The sequence below is a fragment of the Oreochromis aureus genome, linkage group 18 (genome assembly GCF_013358895.1).
Source record: "Oreochromis aureus strain Israel breed Guangdong linkage group 18, ZZ_aureus, whole genome shotgun sequence".
NCBI classification, from domain to species: domain Eukaryota; kingdom Metazoa; phylum Chordata; class Actinopteri; order Cichliformes; family Cichlidae; genus Oreochromis; species Oreochromis aureus.
This window is the reverse complement of record NC_052959.1, coordinates 17,710,136-17,723,867: the sequence shown is the minus strand read 5'-3', so window position 1 is coordinate 17,723,867 and position 13,732 is coordinate 17,710,136. Positions and strand designations below refer to the sequence as shown.

Below are 13,732 nucleotides of genomic sequence, written 5' to 3'. Positions count from 1 at the left end.
GGAGTGACCCTCAGGTGGTCGTGTAAGAAAGTTTTCTGGCACTTTGTTGGTTTTATTTGAAGCGCTCCTTGTGGTATATGACTAACAATATAATGAGAGATCACAGCACCCTCTATTTGAAAAATTAAACCAGTGAAAGGACCCAAAAAATGACTGTATTTTCTTAAATGGTCATTGGATGGAGGCTCCAAAAGCTGCTCTCAAAATATTTACATATTTTAGTTTGCATACAGAAATGTGCACGCAATGCGTCCTCGTGACAATTGCATTTAACAAGACAGATGCAATGAGCGGGAGAGGGTGGAATTGGAGTGTGTGCGTCTCACTATATTGAATCATCAGGACGCTGTGTAGTGTGGTTTCGTGACATTATATAAACAGAACCAGAAAGTCTGTCAAAGTGCAGCAGCAAAACGTGTTTGCACGCCAAGACAAAATCTGAGATGACAGCGGGAGAACAGAAGAGGCTTCTTAGACATTAGCACGAGGAGTTGAGTTTCATGGTTGCCAGTCACATTTAAGCCCACAAGTTTCCAAGAGAAAGTATAGCCAGAGCTGGCAGACAGAGCGGTGTGTGAGTGGAGACGGAGAGGTGACTGGATGGTGGCCATAGCACACATCCCCAGAGCTTCCCAGGACATTGTGTTCTCTGTAAGGGCAGTCCATTTTTAATCTTGTCTCAGTGCCAAACAAATAACCTAATACAGAGGATCATGCAGGTCATAATATTCACACACTGACCCTTTAAAAAAATGCTGTCTAAACAAGCAAGCAAGCAAACAAACAAACACATTTGTAGGGCATTTAGCTTTTTGCCTTTTTGCTCTTATGATTCAGGGCTGGATGAGATCTTCTTTTCATTTTTGAATTCTTCCACTGCTGTCAACAGAAACTTAAATGAATAAACAAACAAACAAAAAAACCCATACACGCTATGCTGCATGTACACAGTATGTGTAGATGGATGTATGCATACAGGTGAGGACAAAGAGGGGGACACAGTTTCATTGGAAATTTGAAGCAACATGTGAGTCTTTCAGCAATTATTTGTGCAGAAAAATGCCTCTAAGCATTCATTTTCCTAAAGCATGTCTCTTGAATGTATAATAAATAACCAAAATAACTATTGAAGCTTAAACTAATTAGGTCAGTGACAAAAATCTCTGCAAAGTTAGTTCATAACTATGAATTCGCAGAGCCTTTTTCTGCCATTTGCCAGAGAAAATCAAATATATTTGGGCTTTTGAATGGTTGTAGAAGAAATAAGACATTCAAAGATATCATCTGTTTTCTATTTTTTTTGCAACATGACAAAGAACTTATTCACTGAGTGATAAATCAGCTTCATCAGTTGCAACCAACTGATTGTGGCATAAACTAGATTGATTCTTCTTAGTGCTTTTATCATGTAAGACTTCACAGTTTCACAGTCATTAGGGGATACAAAGGGTACACGGTGATCTTAAAAGTTCTAAGTTTTACTATTTAAAGGTGCTATCCCCTGTGCTGTATATCAATTTACCTTCAAATTTTTTCCACTCTAGAAGTCATTCGAGAACTACAAGTTCAGCTGGGATACGCACCCGTAAAAATAACAAAGAATTATTTTGAATAATTTATAAAGCATTCATCATTTATGCATTAGACAATGCCGCTAAACATCCCAGTGATTTTGCTGTCACATTAACGTAACAACTTTTAACCACGCAGCAGCAGACCGGGCAAAGATTTCACAGCTTCCACATTGTGTGTACACATACTCGCTCTTGGCAGAGATGGTGAGAGACGACTTTGAGCCCTGGCCGTGATGCTGTTACTTTCTTTGGTATTAGTTTCACTGTAAAGTGTAAGTGATATAAACTTGACATTTGCTTTATGTCATAAGCCTAATGTCTCTTTATATCTCCTGCTGGGTTTCGTAACCTCCCACCGCTGACCACTGACAGATCTACTGAGATCATGCCAGGATGTTGCAAGGTTACGTTTAATGTCCACTGATATGACAACAACACCACGTTGCAGAATCATTTGCTCTGTCTTGTCTTTAATATTTGTGCGTGTTACATGCACATGCACAGTGTAAGAAAGCTAAGTGTCCGAGCTCATTAAATTGACACAACATGCTGTTAATGTCCCATGCTGTCTGTCATCTGCTGGCATTCAAAGACAGGTGTGAGCGCTGGTGTCTTACCCTGAGTGACTGATGGTTCATTTCATTCCATCTGTTTCTGCCCTGTCACAGTTACTTGGTCTTCCTGCTGCAGCCGTCTTGCTTGAGCAAACCCACGAGACAATACAAATACAAGGGGAAGGCTTTCTGAAGGCTTTGTTCAACATAGCATATCTACACACACACACACAAAAATTAGACAAATGTTCAACCCGGTGTGGTGACTTGTCATGAAATATAAGCCGACAGGTAAACTCTTTTTCTCCGACTTCCACTTGCTTGCACTTTCCTTTGCAGAGTTCAGAACCTCCCCTGGTCCTTTGCACCGGTGAGGCCAGACTTTGGCCCGAGTCACAACGAGTTTGGCTAAGGTCACCGTGGCTCAATTTGTGCTCTGTGCCTCTGTTGTCAAAAGAATTTCATGGTAGCTTGAGCAAAGCTGGATCCTTCCTTCGTCTTATCATCCGTGTACTTATGGGTACTGAATGAACTCAGAAAGGGAAGGCAAAAAACAAAACGAAACAAAAACCCGACCGACAGCGAGGCTGCATTTGTGTTTATATTTTTTCTCTGATTTGTTGGTAGAATACATCATGCCTATTTTGATATATAGTGAAGCTGGATTGCGGTCATATTACAGCAGCTCAGTTAAAATGGATCCTTTGCTGTTTTAAGGATGGTTATCGGTGGATGTTTCTGTCAGTGAATAAGCATCATATAACTCACCCATGTCACCCATCTCTTATTTCAGGTCAGGGATAAACATCTTAATCTATCTCCACCCAACCAGGAAACACAGACCTCTTCAGGTTGCCCCTGACACTGAGTGCGGGTTTTAGGCATTCAAAAGATAAGGAGGGAATCTGCATTGCAACATGGCTCTCATTCACAACAGTACACGCACAGTCACATGCATCAGTGCCAAATATCTTACAGCCCAGTCCTTCCCTTGATGTCACAAACATTTTAATACAACAAATAAACACTCGAACTGGACATTTTCTCTTTTGAAATGATCTCAAACATACTCTTGCTTTGCCTAAAAATGCACACATGGACTTCAAATTCAGCTTTCTCTCTTTTTTAGTGCAGTTGATTCAAAAATGTGAACCACATGTATCTGTCTCTTGGAACAAGTTAATACCACTGTCAGTTAAATAGGATAAATTGTGCAAATTAATGAGCATTGTCCTAAGAAGCAGAAATGTGTACAGTGAACGTTTTGACAGCCAGCAGGCGAGTGACGGTGGTGGGCTTAACACTTAAAGACTCTCAAACGTCTCATATGTCCCAAGCATTGCCAAGCTCCCACCCCAATCACTTAAACCCTGCTGACGTAGGCTGGCCGTTTACATTTAGGGACACCTGCTCACTCCATTCTAGATAGCAATTCTAGAAGAGAGGAGCAGCCGCTCAGGGATAAGGTTTGGGAGGAACAGAAGTCTGACTCAGTAGTAACTGAGATAAACACAGATTGAGCTTTATAGTTTATTTGATCTGTCACCTGGCAGTTTTCGATGTAGAATATTTTTTCTGAATGTTATTTCATTTTTTGTAGAGCTGGCTAAGATTTTTGCAGAAGTATTTTTGAGGGCATTCTTGGTCCTATTCTTGTCCCAAGTTGGTGTCTTAACGTGAATTTTACATCACTGGAAACCATGAGTTCCCTGGTAATAAATGCAGTGGGTGATGGCAAGAACGCAGGCTTTGACATCATCCAAAATCGCATAGAGACACTGAGCAGCAAGATGGACAAGCTCATCAATATTCAGGAAAAAGTCCTCAGCCGACTAGATGGGATGTCTCACGACATTGACGACATTGAGAAGGATATGGAGAATTTGAAGGTCGACAAGGAGGAGATCCATCTCCCGCCCAGGGTAATGAATCAGACCCAAGTCATGGGACGAGAGGTGAGGCAGATTTGCCAGGAGATGAGCTCCATCATGTCGGTGGTGAACCAGCGGTCCGAGCAGCAGGCTCAGAAGCTGGAAGGAATGGAAAAATTGGTCCTCAGCATGCAACAGGTGATCAGCTTCATCGGGGAGACGGTGAAACATTCGAAGATAATGGAGCTGATGCTCAAAGGCCCGGCGGCTCAGAAGGGCTCGAGATCAAAAGACAGTAAAGGGAAGCAAGCTATAAAGAGGAAATCATCTTCAGATACAGTATCGAAAAAGCCTGACAAGGTGAGACAAGCTGAAGTAAGACACTGCACATATAGGCTGAAGTGTGCACCTGCTCTATAATGCAAAAAGACTGTAAGATGTTTGGTCATGAATGAGGTTTTGGAGAAAAAGGAGACAACCTTTATTACTGATCCAATTTAGATTCAGAAGCATTTGTTTTGATGTATTTAAAGGTGGCCCAGGCATCACAGCCCATCCATCACCATGAGCATCAAGTCTTGTATTTTCCATGCTGACTTTGATTTTTAAGATCTCACTGGGATCTTGTTGTTCTTGGCAGGACATATGAAAATGATCATAGCAGCAAAGCTGGCCACGCCAACAGTTCTCTCGTCTATGAATGTGACTTGGCTTGTGTGTGAAATTCCACATATAATAGACTGGTGTAGTGTCTGAGTTTTGGCGTGTATAAACTTGCCAACTGCTGATTAAAGGTAAAGTAAGCAAGAGGACTAGTTTTATAGTGTTGGGTAAGCCACTGGACAGTATGTCACTTATTCCATATATAAACTCCCAGTTTAACTCACACGTGTCAATGTTGGATCTCCGAGTGTAACTTGAGGGTCTCCTTTGCATGAAGCCTGCCGGGGGACCTCCAGCAGGGCACGAGAGGGCCAGTGCAAGGTCTGCGGTGAAATACGAGTGGCCTGGTTTAGAAATGCTGTCTTTGGATGCGGGCTACAGTGTTTGTGGTCCAAATGGTCTTGCATCCCTTCAGCTTACCAGGTGTTAACAAACTGTAGAGTTTTTCTTTCCTTTTCTGTTTTGCAGTCCATTTCTTTCACTTTCATTTCATTTCTGCGGCTCTCTTGTGCAGACCTATTAGTGTTACTATCCAAGTCATATCTTTGCAATTATCGCTTTGTTGATGAACAGTCATTGTCTGAAGTCTTTGTCACTGTGATTCTTTGCAATCTTCTAAACTTCTTGCAGGACATAAAATGTAATACTTAGGCGAGAGTTCTTGTTACAATGCTGCCAAGGTATTTTTGTATTACAGCTTCCAGTAATTGTCTTTATTTTAAACTGCAGATAGTGTTTCAGAAGTGCTGCTACAAGTTCATGGAAGTAATACAGTCCCATTGAGGCAATGGCTGCTTCCACTGTAGTTCTCGCAAGTCTACCAAGATTCAAAATGTTGAACTTAATGAAGAAAAAAAAAATCAAATATGCATTTTTCTTTGACTTTTTTAAAGGAAAAACAATTTACCAACTGAAAACTTAGGATCCACTCACATCCATTTAAACCTCACTAAAGGTCACTGAGTGCTGCTTGACATCTTACACCACACTCCTATCACTTCGCTGCACAGCTTGTATCTCTCTTGATGTATGACGTACAAGCAAATCGCAAACTCGCCTAAGTGGCTCTGACGTAACATGATAACGATATCACATACTTGGAAAAAATACCTACGTAACAGTGCACATTGTGCAGTGGTGCTCTCTTAGGTTTTATATGCCCATACTTGGCTACGTTAAGATCCGACTCACTGATATCAAGCCCATTAAAAGTTTGGGTGACATTTTATGGCTAAATTATACCCTGATGATTAATGACCAAATACCAATGTGATGTTTTCACCGTGACTCACGTTTCAGGGGAATTTCTGTTGTCGTCAGAGCACTTGTCAGGTGGCTGCTCCGTCTTCCTCCACCTCCACAGGTGTGACATACTTGAAAGTAATTCGGGCTACTGCGGCATCTGCATTCACTTCCCCACCCTCCAATCACCGCGGTCACTGGGGAGACGCTGCACTTGAAATAGCTCCCCTGCTGTTTACATCCCAACAGCATACAGAAAACAAATGTGAGACACCTGATGTTCAAGACAGGTTTTTTTCCATGCTAAGCTGATCAGAGAGTGTTTAGTGAGTTTCCTTAGCTGAGAAATTTGAACTACAGCCTGCAGTCGCTTGCAATATTTTCCGCTCAGGGTCGACATTGCATTCCATCGCTGAGTGTGACCAGTGATAAGCTATAAATTCACTGCCCTGCTCCTGTCTATCCAAGTCTGCCACGAATAATCAAAGGCATGCCGTTATACCAGTGCAATAAAGACGTGCACTAACTGTGCTAATTTGTGTGCTGAGAACAGAGAAAATGCTTCGTATTTTATCCTTCATTCCCCTGTCATCAAATTACTCAACGTTTTATTAACTTTTTGTTGTGTTTTACATGTGACACTAAATCCAACATGTCTTTGATTTTTGATTCGTCCTGTGCTTTTACATGTGAATCTAACTTACCAAATGCCATGCATTCATGTAACCCTCCTAAGCATTGTCTTCTTGTCTTTTTACTAGAAAACTACCTCTAATAAAGGCAAAAAAGGGAAACAAGAGATAACGCCTGCATGTGAGCCCAGTACTCTGCAGTCTTCTCCCAAGATAAAGCTTCACGGACCAAAGCATTTCCTCGCCTCTCGCAAATGTGGAAACTTTGTACGTTTATGTGCTTAGAGAACATGTGAAATATTTGCATAGCCATTCCAGAGCTACAGAAAAAAAGAAGACCATTTGTATTTTATTTTCGCTTTGGGACAAGAAATAGTACCACGGCGACACAACTGATTTGTTTATTTTCTAATAAAGCTTTGATCATGCATTCATTTCATATTAATGTACTCGTCTGGGTCTCTGGTTTGACAGTTTCCGTTTTGCATTTCACAGTTGAAAGACCACAAAGGCAAAGATGGGACAGATACGCCCCGTTTGAGCCCTAAGGGTCTGAAAGCACAAAAGAAGATGAAGCCTCCAGATACAGCAGGTGCTGAGATCAACACACTGTTACTTCTACAAACTCCAGTGTCTCTTTGCAAGTCAAAATAATCTGAGACACAGCAGCAGCAAAATGTAAATAAATACACTAAAATACCTTCTATGAGTGGAACATGTGGCTGTATTACAGTGTTATTACATGTAGCTGTTGCTTGCTAGCATTTTATTGGGATCGAAACTAAGTTTAAAGATCAGAGTGGAATTTTTCAGAGTGAAAATGTTCATTCTTCTTAAAGCGATGAATATTAACCAGATCCTGAGAGACTACATCTAACTTCTCTTTGGTGTTCTTGCAGAACATATCTCACTGAAGAAGCAGATTTTGCTCCTTGAGGAGGTTCAGAAACTCAACAGGGAGAACGCTGAGAAATCAGGTCAGCAGATCACCCTTGGTTTTCGGGATCTAGAAGCTGGAGTGCCCCCTAAAGATAAAGAACCTGATGCCTCTGCCAGCAGCTTGGTGGACTACCTGCAAGAAGACTCCCAAGTGGATATTGCTGAGAAAAACGAGGATGTTGAGGCAGTTACTGAGGAGGAAAGTGGAGAGAAGGTGCCTGAGGATGTTACAGAGAAGGAGCTCAAGCCTAGTGTGGAGAATCTAGGGAAGCAAGAAGAAGAAGAAAAGCTTGAAGTCCAAGAGGACAAAGAGGAAAAAGGTGTTTCTGCAGCTGAAGAAGACTCAGGTCTTCCCTCCTCCCCTGACAATAAGAAGGAAGCAACTCCAATCAGGTAGTCCATTATTACATTTAAGGACTAAAACAATCTAATAATTTATTATTATTACAATTTGTAATAATACTAAACATTTTAGTGTCTGTTAGAAATTTTGTGAATTGGTTGAACAAAACAAGATATTTCATGAACGTCCTGTATGGTGTCACATTGCGACTGTATAGTATATATTTAAGATCTAAAACATTTCATTAATTCAATAAAAATTCATAACAGTGTTAGATATGTCATTACATTATTTTTGTTTGTTTGTGTATGTTTTTTCTATTTTTATGGTCAAATTTATGCACAAAAACATAAAAAGATATTTAAAAAATGCAAAAAACATACTAATCCATCGACTTTCATTCAGTAGAGATGACCACAAAGATGCAGCACCATCTCCTGAGGCTGAACAGGACTCCATATCAGAGGTCAGCAGCACCAAGTCCTTTGTCACCCAGGAACACTTTATTGTAGAGGAACACCCAAAGAGCCAGCTGCTGGAAAAGAAGGTGGAAGAGGAGGAAGAAAACAAAAATAAGGATGAGAAGAAGGTTGATGAGTCAGAGGGTTGGGGTGTCTTCAAGGCAGATGGAATTGAACTCCAGCTGAACCTGAAACAACAGTTGGAGAAGGAGAGAGAAAAAGATGATGCGGAAAAGGAGGATGATGATGATCCTGAGCAGTACTTTATCGGTGAGAGCACCAGTAAATTATTATATACTTATCTTGGTAGGATTATACATTTTTTAAACTGAAAATGTGCTTTTTCAAGGTAGCAACAAATTCTGTATGTATCATTTATAGTACACTGTATAGTAGAAGTCTTTGTAATGGCTTGACTGGAACTGCTCAAATATCTTTGTAAAGAGTCTTTACATAGCTTTATATATCAGTACATACATTTAAATGCGTTCCCACTCTTTTTATTGGGACTGAGCATAGTTAGTCACACACTTCATTCAATTCAGTTCAGTTTTATTTATATAGCGCCAAATCACACAGTCACCTCAAGGTGCTTTACACTGTAAGGTAAAGACTGTACAATAACAGAGATAAAACCCCAATTATCAAAAGAACTTCTGAGCAAGCACTTGGTGACAGTGGGAAGGACAAACTCCCATTTAACAGGAAGAAACCTCAGGTAGAGCCACACCGTCTGGTATGACTGGTTGGTGGTGAGGGGAGGGAGGATAAAAAAGAAAAATAATTACAAATGGAGTATTACAAAATGAAGTGAAATGGTAACCTGTTATATTAAAGCGGCAACTCTGTAGCTGTTGATTATCATAGCACTTTAGTACACAATGTGCTAACTTGATTATGACAGCTATCTACACTTTCCAAAGGCTCACTGTAGCTGATTATCAGTGAGGCTTGTATGTTCTCACATTCCTCAACTTATTAAAACAGATTACATCTTTTTTCTTGTGCCCCCATCCGACTTTAGACACCACTCCACCTCCAGTGGCTCCTTTTAATCACCGCATTGTGTCAGCCAAGCCCAACCTGATTACAAACTTCTACACCATCAGCTGGCAGGAGATCCTGGGCGGGTGAGTGCTGTACTTCTCCTCAAATCTCCATGAAATGCAAAATAAGTAAAAGATATCGACAAGTTGATCTATCACAGATCAAAGACGGTAAAAAGAGGTTTTAATTACCCGTAAAATGTAACCGCGTAACACCCCCCCCCCAACCCCCGCCTTCCTTTCTGATGTTTCATAACTTCAGAGTCACGGCAGTTATTTTTACTTTAGAACCGACTGGCATGTGAAACTGTATCCCCGGTGCCAGCTGGTAGCTAATCACAAAGTGTTAATCCAAGTCTTCAAAGTGGAGACACAGCTTGGCTCACATTTAATGAAATAACAGATTAAGCACAAGACTCTCCAGAAACATCCCCGTATGAAGGAAGATCAGTTTTTGATTCGTCATGGGAAAATACATCAATCACAGCGCCGTCTTTCAAAACTGCCGGACGTCTGATTTGATCTGATAATGGAACTGACGCGTTTCTCTCCAGCTACAGAAATGTGACTTTTGTCTTCCCTTTCTCTCCTCAAAGTGGTCGCTTCGGCCAGGTGCACAAATGTGTGGAGAATTCATCCGGTCTCACTTTGGCAGCGAAAGTCATCAAAGCCAGGAGTCAGAAAGAAAGGGTATGACACCTCTCATATACTGTCATGACTACAAAGTACAGTGACGGCTACATCACCTGATATAAAAAGCAGAGTCCCGGTTTCAAATTTTAAACACTCGCTAGTACAAAACAAGATCGCTCTTGGAACAGAGATAGAGGGGAATACTTGTCACCGAGGTGACAAATATTTGACCTAGAAGAGAAGAAGCATTGTCTCTCCTAGCAGAGAACAGCTGACACCTCTCATCGCATCCGTGTGTCTCTGTTTTTGTCTCTTTGGTAGGAGGTCGTGAAGAATGAGATCCAAGTCATGAATAATCTTGACCATGCCAACCTGATCAAGCTCTATGCGGCCTATGAGTCAAGGAATGACATCATCCTTGTACTTGAATAGTATGTTCCTTTATTAAAAAACATGTTTATTTATTTCAGAAGGGATTTTGGTTTACTTATAGCTTATTATTTACCTTTTTTCTAATTTAATTTCATTTAATGCAGCTTACTTTGCTTACATATTTTATTTCCCGGTCATTTTTTTTCTTATTTGAGTTCTTTTAATGCTTTTTATGTGCTCATCTTTGCCTCAGTGTTGCTGGAGGTGAGCTGTTTGACAGGATCATTGATGAAAACTACACTTTAATGGAGTTGGATGCTGTGGTGTTTATCAGGCAGATCTGCGAAGGCCTGCAGCACATGCACAAAATGTCCATCCTGCATCTCGACTTGAAGGTAACATGTGTTTGCAGTGATTACTTTGTAGATATATTGCATAATAGGATTATCACATTCTAAAAGACAAATAGTAATACTTTGTTGTTGCTGAATTTCAGCCAGAAAACATCCTGTGTGTGAGCAGAATCACAAATAAGGTCAAGATCATTGACTTTGGTCTTGCCAGGATGTAAGTACTGGTATTTACTTCTATTTTATTCCCACTTGGATGAACTGCTGTGGTAATACAACATACAACATGTCATTTTTATGAATTTAAATCATATTTCAAACTTAGATATAAACCAAGGGAGAAACTCCGAGTGAATTTTGGGACTCCAGAGTTTCTCGCTCCTGAAGTCATCAACTATGACTTTGTGTCATTCAACACAGACATGTGGAGCCTTGGTGTAATTACATATATGCTGTAAGTAAACACACAGAAGCATGCACGCACATGCACAAACTTTTGCTGATCATCCTTTCCCTTTTCCCTGCTAGTATGAGCGGTCTGTGTCCCTTCCTCGGCGATGATGACAATGAGACTCTGAATAACATCTTGGCCTGTCAGTGGAACTTTGAGGAACAAGAGTTTGTAGATACATCAGAAGAAGCCAAAGACTTCATCTCCAGACTCCTGATTGTAAATAAAAGGTATTTGGATTTTGTACACATACACTGACCTCTGATCTTACGAAAGCTAATAATACATGAAATGTGTAAAAAAAAAATTGTGATTTTGTGTTTCCCATTAGTTGGAGGATGGGGGCATGTGAGGCTTTGAGGCATCCTTGGCTTGCCGACCCTGCCCTTCATCATCGTCTTCACACAAAGGTAAAGCATGCGTTTGTGAGGGTAAAGGCTTTTTATGCTGGAAAAGTACTTGTAAAATATGTGAACCTACTAAAGAAAATTATTTGAATGCATCTTATTGTGCTTTACATTTGTTGTGGATGTTTATTCCTGTCTTACCGTTGTATTGGTGATTATCGTTTTTTGTCTGTTTCACAGAAAACTATGTGCAGATCACGGAGATCATCATGTGTGCCCAATACTGAAAGCTGAGGTGGGTCTGAAAGTATTGCTCTACATTTAAATCTGTTCCCTTCTTACATGCACACACCTCCTTATACTCACCCTGGGCAGGTTGCCAGTGTATCAGGGCAAACACAGAGAAACACACCCTCACATGCACGCCTAATTTAGAATCATGAGTTAACCGAACCGACGTGTTTTTCTGACGGTGGGAGGACATCTTAAAAATTCAGTGTCAGAGTTATGCTTTCAAATCATCCACAAGAGGGAAGCATGTCTCAAATTTTGTTTGGAGTAGCAGAAGAATGCTGTGATACAGATGTGGCTCTCTCACAGTAAACCATCTCAATGTTTCTTTCCAGGGTGCTACACTGACGTGATGCTCCACCTGTGGCCACTTGGACCAACCCTTCTGTCCCTGTAAATTACCTAAATTTTAGTCAGTGAACTCATGACACTGACTGAAAATCTGTCTACACCGCAAACCTCTTCCTGACATGTGATCCACTGTGTTGTGTTATTGTAAGCAACACACTGATGAAATATATAAAGGAAAATAGCTCAGTTTAGGTATAACAGTAGATAGCTCTGTGTGTTAAATGCCGGTGATGATGTCACAAAAAAACAGGGTAAATAAAGAAAAAAACAGACCATCACATAACACTAAACAATCCAGTAGAATTACTACGTGACGTGTGATTACTGTGCTATCTTTGTGAAGCTAATACTGTTCAGTTATTGTTGAAACTGTGACAGGGGAAGTATACATGTTCAACTGGTAGTTTGCGATATTCTTTTATTTGGCATTTCGAAATGGTGCTGAAGTTATAATCTGATGTAGCTTTAATAGAAACATATTAATACTTATTATTATTATTATTGTTACAAATTACTATTACACATATTGTATGATAGTGTTTGCTTGTGGAAGCCACCTAAATTTGCATTTTCTTCTCTTTTATTTCACTATAAAATTCTCACTTGGACTCATCCTTATTTATCTATTACCAAAAACACTGTACCGCCTTTCCTTGCTGATTTTTTGTGTCCTTTTGAGAACAACAACTTTATGCATTTAGAAATATACCTCAGCTGCTACTGCTTGAAGGCTACAGCAACAGTTGTAATATAAATGTAATTATCTGCGCTGCCCTCTTGGTTATAAACACGGTCAACTCGTCTTTCTGAGCTGTAAATAGGTGCCGATAATTCAAATTAGAATCTGCTGGATGTGCATTGTGCTTATTGGAGACAATGGAATTTGTGTGGTTGGCTTAAAAAGCTGTAGTATGTGCACTTTATGACCTAATATCACACAATGCTGCTGAGGTCCCACTGGACAGAGTAGTCGACAACACGTGACACCTTATAATAAACTCCTTGACAACACAGTTTATGTCTTATTAGCAAAGTATATACATATTTTTTTGCATGTCTTTGCAGCTAAAGTTTGAACTTGGTACGTAGTTATAATTTACATTAGTTTTTTTTAACTGTACCATGTGCTTCAGAGCCACTCTTTCTGCATATTCATCGCACTAAAATCGCTAATAAAGAAAACAAGTGTTTATTCGAAACGCCTTCTGTGAAGGTTCACTAACTGAGAGTGACACACCGTCTACCTGCTGCTGCCTCTCTAGTTAGAGCTACGTTTTCATCTACCTTCATGTTAAATGCCAGATTATTGTAGTTCTAGTAAAATAAGTCGTTCTCACTGATTGCTAACATATTTAGCATGTATTTTTGAAGTGTGCACACACTCATTAAACTGAAATTGTATCTTCAAGAGTTTGTTGTCCTTGATTTTCTTGAATTTTAAGAATACTGCATGTTGTCAAAAACTAAATCCTTTTAGTAAGATAATATTACAGAGAACTTTAATAGCTTTCTTTGTGTGTTTATAAACTTTGCAATATTCTATTTTTGGCAAAGTTGTTTTTTTTTTTTTAAACCTTGGCTCAGTTTATGTAATAAACATAATAACTGAAAC

At 40.0% G+C, this 13,732-nt stretch overlaps 1 protein-coding gene across 3 annotated transcripts; it reads left to right on the top strand.

Moving 5' to 3' along the window:
* Nucleotides 1-3,584: 3,584 nt before the first annotated feature.
* Nucleotides 3,585-13,518, top strand: mylk4a (myosin light chain kinase family, member 4a). 3 transcript variants are annotated; one of them, XM_031737805.2, is made up of 15 exons: nucleotides 3,585-4,359; nucleotides 6,666-6,803; nucleotides 7,032-7,128; nucleotides 7,436-7,868; nucleotides 8,227-8,549; nucleotides 9,304-9,409; nucleotides 9,922-10,015; nucleotides 10,280-10,389; nucleotides 10,584-10,725; nucleotides 10,827-10,897; nucleotides 11,006-11,134; nucleotides 11,209-11,361; nucleotides 11,463-11,541; nucleotides 11,719-11,773; nucleotides 12,105-13,518. In XM_031737805.2, exons 1-14 carry the CDS (start codon nucleotides 3,829-3,831, stop codon nucleotides 11,770-11,772), a joined length of 2,460 nt encoding a protein of 819 aa, XP_031593665.2. In that variant the 5' UTR covers nucleotides 3,585-3,828; the 3' UTR covers nucleotide 11,773; nucleotides 12,105-13,518. The 3 variants fall into 3 exon arrangements, with proteins under 3 accessions (XP_031593665.2, XP_031593664.2, XP_039457802.1); XM_031737804.2 differs by having other exon boundaries at nucleotides 8,224-8,549; XM_039601868.1 differs by lacking the exon at nucleotides 6,666-6,803 and having other exon boundaries at nucleotides 8,224-8,549.
* The last annotated feature ends 214 nt before the right edge of the window (nucleotides 13,519-13,732 follow it).

Coding starts and splice junctions, on each gene's coding strand:
- mylk4a (XM_031737804.2), top strand. CDS start 3,829: ATGAGTTCCCTGGTAATAAATGCAGTGGGTGATGGCAAGAACGCAGGC. Junction 4,360..6,665: donor TATCGAAAAAGCCTGACAAG/GTGAGACAAGCT, acceptor TCTTTTTACTAG/AAAACTACCTCTAATAAAGG. Junction 10,726..10,826: donor TCCTGCATCTCGACTTGAAG/GTAACATGTGTT, acceptor GCTGAATTTCAG/CCAGAAAACATCCTGTGTGT.